The sequence below is a fragment of the Triticum urartu genome, chromosome 7A, assembly GCF_056163025.1.
Source record: "Triticum urartu cultivar PI428250 chromosome 7A, HENAU_Tu73, whole genome shotgun sequence".
Lineage (NCBI taxonomy): Eukaryota > Viridiplantae > Streptophyta > Magnoliopsida > Poales > Poaceae > Triticum > Triticum urartu.
In genome coordinates, this window is record NC_141879.1 from 621,912,121 (window position 1) to 621,919,339 (window position 7,219).

At 39.6% G+C, this 7,219-nt stretch overlaps 1 protein-coding gene across 11 annotated transcripts; it reads left to right on the forward strand.

The window, feature by feature from the left end:
- The first annotated feature begins 655 nt into the window (after positions 1 to 655).
- On the forward strand, positions 656 to 6,312 carry LOC125518705 (zinc finger protein BRUTUS). 11 transcript variants are annotated; one of them, XM_087533244.1, is made up of 7 exons: positions 665 to 1,079; positions 1,204 to 1,321; positions 1,414 to 1,473; positions 1,972 to 2,025; positions 2,108 to 2,755; positions 3,487 to 3,590; positions 6,076 to 6,312. In XM_087533244.1, the coding sequence occupies exons 1-5, from the start codon at positions 862 to 864 to the stop codon at positions 2,261 to 2,263; spliced, it is 606 nt and encodes a 201-aa protein (XP_087389370.1). In that variant the 5' UTR covers positions 665 to 861; the 3' UTR covers positions 2,264 to 2,755; positions 3,487 to 3,590; positions 6,076 to 6,312. The 11 variants fall into 11 exon arrangements, 5 of the variants coding, with proteins under 5 accessions (XP_087389371.1, XP_087389370.1, XP_048539490.1 ...); XM_048683533.2 differs by lacking the exon at positions 6,076 to 6,312 and adding an exon at positions 3,795 to 4,204; XM_087533246.1 differs by lacking the exon at positions 6,076 to 6,312 and adding an exon at positions 3,795 to 4,204 and having other exon boundaries at positions 670 to 1,035.
- The last annotated feature ends 907 nt before the right edge of the window (positions 6,313 to 7,219 follow it).

The window sequence follows — 7,219 nt, forward strand, 5'->3', positions numbered from 1 at the left end:
GGTGTGGGTCAAGAAGAGGACAGTCAATGTCGATGTCGATCGGAATGAACGGAAGAAGGGAGGTGGGTGTGCATCCGTGCGGGAGTGGCGTGACTCGTGATGGCCGAGAGATGATGGAACGGAGGAAGAAAATCCTTTGCATAATAGGTAGAGATATTTATTTGATGATCCATGTACATTCGACTTGTATTCTAATAGGGCTAATCATTTTTCAACTCGAACTACTACACTGACACAGACATAAATGTTCGGTGAAATTATTAGTACTAGTCGTCAACCCGTGCATTCGCACGGGGCTAGCCTACAAAGGTGATTTCTAATTAGAATTTTATGTCCCCAATCAATTTAGATTCATCAGGTGCCTTTCTTTGATAAATTATGCTAACAATGGTACAAAATATAATTTGCTGGTAATGTTACAAATTCTACAAAAATTAGCATTTAAAAATTGAATATAAAAATGTCATCTATATCTATACTACTATTAAAAGAGCAAACATAATCTTTCCTAACGCCATACAACAAACTGTATACAGGATAATCAGAACCCTCGGATTAAGTCGACTTAAACATATCCTACTGTCCATATTGCATCAATGATGTATCAATCAGATCAACGTCTGGCATTAAATGTTCTGCCTGGCAGACGCGTGGTCTGCGAACCGCCCTAGCGCTCCGCGTCCCCGCCCGAAACATGTGGATCAATTCCATCCGCATCGGGACCTCCCCACCCGTCAAACAAAAAAAAAAATTCCTCCTCGATCCTTCTTTCGCTGGGCGCAACAATCATGCCGACAGATCCGCGGCTGCTCCACCTCAGGTTCCCCCCATCCTTCTTTCTCTCGGGCGACAGATCCGTTCATGGCGGCGGATCCGCAGCGTCCACGGCCGCTCCACCTCGGGCAGTGCGGATCACGGCCGGCAACCCGATGGAGGCGTAGCGGCTACCGGCGCAGTCTGACTCTCTGCCATGCGCTCCCTCCATGTCTCCTCCTGCGCCTCCGGTGGCCAGACGCCTCTTCCACTCCGGCCGATGTAAGCGCATACCTCTGCCCATGTGCCACGCCCATGGAGCCACGGTGAATAATATGCTGGCCATGTCAAGTTCTAGGAATACCGTCTCTGCATAGGAATCTTTTTTGCAGTCGTGGTTCCTTGCTGTTCTTGGCTGATTCAGATTTCCTTTTTCTTTCTGATTCACAGATGTTTGAAGAAGGGGCTAGAGACAAACTGTCCAATCTGTTGTGACTTCCTATTCACATCAAGCAAGGAAGTTAGAGCTGTTCTTTCTGGTCAGTCCATGCATTCAACTTGCTTGCAGGTATTAGCAAGTAAAATAATAATTTGTTTTTTCTGATAATATATATCTGGCTACTGGCTGTAAAAAATGGTTCTGACAAATGTAAGTCCCAGGCATACACTTTCAGTCACTACACTTGTACTATCTACGGCAAATCCTTCTGGGATATGGCGGTAAGCTGCGTTAGTTTTTACGGCATTGCAAATCTTTGCATTTATGGTACTGAAGTTAATCTTCATCTTGAGTCCCATGATTTGTTTTCCATATCTTAGTGAAAACTATTATTTCTCCTATTTTGCTCTTCATCTCGAGGGCATTTCACTAGCTGATAAGTGATGTTTCATAAAGCATGAAACTGACACATTTTTCGGTACTTTGATACCGGAAGCCTGTACCTCCACCAATCAAATGTTTTATTAATGCAGTTGTATTGTATGATAATTCTCCACGGACAATACAATTCTGATTCCTGACGCCTGAGTGAGATTTTACTTGTGGTCTTGTTATTTAAACTCATTCCTAAGATGCAACATGAAGACTGTTTTGGTATTTGGGGCATGCACGATTGGACATTTTGCTCGAGTCATATAATCATATTGAGTGACTGAATGTAATGCACATAAACTTCAGTGGTATATTGAAAATGGTTTATCCTTTTCTTCTCGAAACAGATAAATGTTGGATCAGCTGACCCTGTCATTATCTCATTCCACCCCAACACCACGGTATAGCTTTTCTTCTGTGATCATCGCTGATATTCCAAACTGCAGGGGCACCCTCATCATTGGCGGATTTTATATTTCTCAGGTCAGACGGTGTGCAGCCACACCTGGTCACCATCGAGTTTCAGGTAACCACGACAAGTCAACGATCTTCCATTGCCTTCCGCTCAATTTTGTTTGGATGGTGCGTGATTCCTTTCATCGAGTCTTCAATAAACCAAAGAGTTACCAGAGTAGTTAATTAGGAGCCTAATCATGTGCAAACTATTGTGCATCAAGTCTTCAATAAAAACAGAGCAGTTTCTACATGCAAGACGTATCAAAATAGTATGCTAATACTTGAATACCATGTGACTAGATCGATTTCCAAGCAGACTCGATCGAATCATCGTATATGGTGTGTTTGTTGCGTCAAGTAGTGACGGAGAGCAAGCGAGGCGAGAGAGCGAGTCACAGCGCGCTTTTACCTGTTATTATATAACGCACATTGATTAGTTCGGTTGTATCTGGGCATGCTTTTAGACTTAAAGTCGATCTTGATTTCCTCCTGCCACCTGTATGAGGGTATCCATTCGAAACACATATCTAATCTTCTATGTGTGGGATCCTTTTTCTGTTCTGAATTTGTTGTTGGGGCGAGCTTGTTACTCTCTACATGGATTTCAAGCTGGATGAGAGCTACACGCCGAGCAAGATCTCCATCTGGACCGGCGACGGCTTCCAGAATCTCAAGGTAATTTCTCTTTTGAGAAGATAGCAGCGAGGTGCCCACTAAGAGCACACACGTATCTCTGAATTATAAGTTATGATCTGTGCTCTATGGTGAGAGCACATAGCAACTGTTTTTCGAGTGAGCTGTAGTTTAATCAAATGCATTTGGTATTAATTCATGTTGTCTTCTTAGTACTGTAAAGTGCAACATGATCACGTCATGTATCTCTACTAATTGTTGTACGCTAACTAAGTTGAATATAGTGCATTGTTATGTGGGTACGGAACCTTATGAATTGATGCATTGAAATTAATTGTAAGAACACTTCTTGACGGGAAAACGAGAACTACCAGCATCTTATGGCTATTCATCAAATAATAGTACAACAGCCAATGTGTATGTGGTGGTCTAAACCAAATGTTAGGCACAAAATGAGGATTATGTGCATAGTTGGTCCCTCAACTAACACGAGGGAGATTATCTAGGATGTTGCTGAGGATGGCATCAATGTGGCTCGGCTAATATGTCACATGGAGACCATGCATCACACCAGAAAGTTATTGAGTTGGTGAAAGAGTTGAGACCATGCTTGTAGACTCTTATGGAGGAGTCAATTATATGTCTGGCATGCCCATGCAAGCACATGATTTTGCTCTATCAATAAATATTGTAATTAAACCTTTTTATGCCACCCTTCTTTCATCATATTCCAACTTATTTGCTCTGATATAAGCTAGATTTAACATCTTCAGGCCCAGAAATTAGGATTCAAGATTTGCCTCATTGAAAACCGGTCAGGAGTTCATGTTCACAATCAAGCAGTGACCCCTTCTACTACTTGAGGGATTCAGCAAAGGTACTTCTAGTTTCTGTCCTAACAAGAAATTAGTGAAAAAAGATACCTCTCATTCAGGTATTTTCTATAAATGCACATTTATTTATAACAATAGCACCAGGATGAATGTTTGTTACTCATGATATTTTTAATTCAGTTAACCTCTTGAATAAAGATTATTGAAATTTGACTTCTAAAGTTGTGCCACTGCTTGTGCTGAACCAGACCATCAACGGTACAGTCAAAGTTGAACATGAAAACAAGGCGTTCTGCCAGTGTGCGTGCATGATCCAATAGCATGTGTTTAATAGTAGCCACTATGATGTGAAATACTAGCAGCTTCCTCCATTTATGCCAGTATTTGATATACTTACCAAAGTTTAAGGGCGCCAATCTTAAGAAGACATCCCGGTTTGTGAGAAAATTTCTTACGCGTATTAGACAAAAGATGTATCTAATTTTCCTTAGGTTGCATTGCAACACATCAGTTTCTGCTATTGGTTCTTTTACCATAAAATTTGTAAGGTCCCTTATGTTTGATTTATTGTATAAATCATTTGAGACATGCCCTGCATGCATGATTACTCACTATATTTATGTTCATCTGATATTATGTTCATGAATCATTTACATCATTTACGAGTTGATGTTAAAAATGCATATTGTTGTACATCAATTTTCTTTTCTTTTTTATGCCTTGTTCTATTTTCCAGAATTTATAGAATTCAAATTTAAACTTCATACTCACATGAATTTTATGTGTATTGGCGGAGACGTGTGTTGCACGTGCATGCTTACTAGTTCTTGTTAAATAATACACTACATTATCGGAAAAAAATATCTTATCTCTATTTCTTCAGTCTCCAACACTAAGCAATTTTTCTTTCTAGAATGTTTTGACTTACCAAATCATTTTTGCTGCTCCAACACTATCGAAGTTGTCGGTATAGATCACTTGTCTCTAGTTTGTAGTGTTCATGTAATAAACTGTGTGATAACATCTTCATCAGTTTGTTAAGTCTAATCTTCTCTGGCCTTATATTTTGGCTGCATATGGCAACAGTAAAAGTCGTCAGCAACTATATGTTATACCCACCAGTTGTGTATTGGGACACCCGATTGACAACCCAATTTCTAAAATTTTGTAAATTCCATGATTTGCATGTGTTCCGTTGACCTGTCCTACATAAATAGCTAATACAACGATGTCTTATTATAGCTGAAGCTTTGTTAATATATTACCAAAGTTGTAAATCATGTTGAAAATTACCATGTACAGATTTTCACCATTTGAATAACCATTGATGATTATCTGAAACTTTAGTCGTGAGCAAAATATTTAGTATTCTTTCACTATTTCCAAGAATGAAAGTAATTGCCAACAAAATCTAAATATTCACAATCATGGTTGTCATCATTCTAGGATCTGTGGCATAAAGTCGTCTACTTTGTGCTTTTGACAACACCATATCATGTTGTCCTGTATTCTTGCGACAGCCATGCAACGGTTTGAGAATATATATTTCTTGGCAAGTCGTGTTCATAAATACCTTGTACAGGTTTCCCCCATGTTATTTTTTCTCAAAACCATGTGCGACGGTATCCTACAAAAATCATGGTGAAGTTAGACTATATATTTGTCCAATATTAAAACTTCTAATAGTTTACTAATGATGAGAAAACTTTTTCATGTTTTCAATAACAAAATTATCGCACATTAATACGAAACAAAAGAACGCATAACTTCAACTGTTCTATTTCATTGGTATCTTGTATCCATCTGGTCCAAAAAATTCCGGGACAAATATTTGTCAAAATGTAACGTTCCCCAGATCAAATCTATTCTTGGCAATTGGACATTCTCTTCTGGACTCTGAACCATCACTTGATGCACCTCGACCATGACAGAGGCGCACATCAGGATGGTTGAAACAAACTGCTTCTATGCCATTTCGTGTTACTTTTTCTCCATGTACGTCAAGGTTAGGTTATGATCTTGGTTACAAATTCATTGTATAGGTTAGTAATCGTAGAAGAATACTAATAAGAATTCTATATTCAAACCTTCGATGTGAGAAGAATGGATCTGAGAAGAAGAAATAACCTCCGGTGGGTCGAATAGCTGAAAATCAGAAACAATTCTGAAGGCTAACATATCATGTGCTTTTTCTACTTTTCATATTCCATTTTTTATCAATGTTAGATTTTATATCATGCATATACCGTGCAACCAATCCACCTACATGACTCATTTCAGTATCATCATGGCCACAAAGATATTACATGGATTCCAGTTCCATGTGGTCAAAGATCAATACAAATATATGATAGCACCAATCAATACCAATCTATTGGTGTCAGACGTCCTAGTGTGCTAATCACGTTTCATCACTATACCCATATAGGCATGCATCAATGACGTGCATGATGTTTATGCTATAGAGATGGATGTGAGCCCATCGTTGGCAATTGAAGCTTCTTGACACCACACATTTCCGTGCTGTAGACAATGAAGCTACTCCTGCTTGAAGACCCAGCAAGCGCTATAGCCCAAGAGAAACTAAGATCTGGCAACTCACACGGCCAAAGCATTAAGGCATCAGATTTTGAGATGAGACAATAGATAGGGGATTATTTACTACTACTGGTAGGGAACAAAATTTGTAATTTAAAGGACAGATTGTGATAATGTATGCTATAAATTGTACTATTATATATTTATAAATTTATGTAGTGTACCATCCATGGAGCAACCAACACATGCTTCGGTTCATGCTTATATTTACGCCTGCATCTGTGCATTGCACAATCTAAATTAATATGTACATTATGAATATCATTTGTATATAAGAGAAGATTGCATACCTCAACATGTCTCGATGAAGCTCCTGATTTTCTTGGTCTATTCAATGGGACGGAAGCAGTCGTGCCTTGGGGAACAACGCGTCTCCATGCATTATGGCGTCCAGAGCGCTAGGCCAACAACGTTATTGCTTTCTCAGGCTATAAATTGCATTATATAGTGTACATACTATTATGTAAGAAGGAACGAAATATAATACGGCACCAAGTTATAACAAAACTCGGGAAAGAGAATAAAATCATAAGAATTGAAACATCTGATACCCTCTTGAGCGCTCTCGATCTTCAAAGAAGTTTTTTTTCCTCCAATGACGGAATAGCATAGGCTGCACTTGGAGTTGTTTTTTTATTTTTCTTGGGACTGCATCTGTCCATCGCTGATGTGCATGATGTAGAACCAAAAAAGCATGCACTTAGGTCTGCTAATCTGGAGTTGGACGCCATAACATGCTGTGCTCTCATAATGCTAAAAAAGCATGCTCTGCTCTCCAACCAATGCGGAGAATCTTCTCATGGAGTGCCATGCAGCGGCATACATGGTATATTCTCATCAAGCCAACCTTACCAAAGCCTTCTTCTATGTGGCAATGGCCTGCCCGTAAGGCACTGTGATGTGGGTTGATTTAATCGACTGTCTGATGTGTCTGTGTGTGCTTGATTGGCTAGGCTCCGTGCTTCAATCTGATATGGCATTCCTACTACGGCGTTGAGACACACAAATCCTACGATGAGGATAGGGCATGAGGGTGCAGAGGCCATCAGTACTCCTCCTTCAGCCGAATCAACAC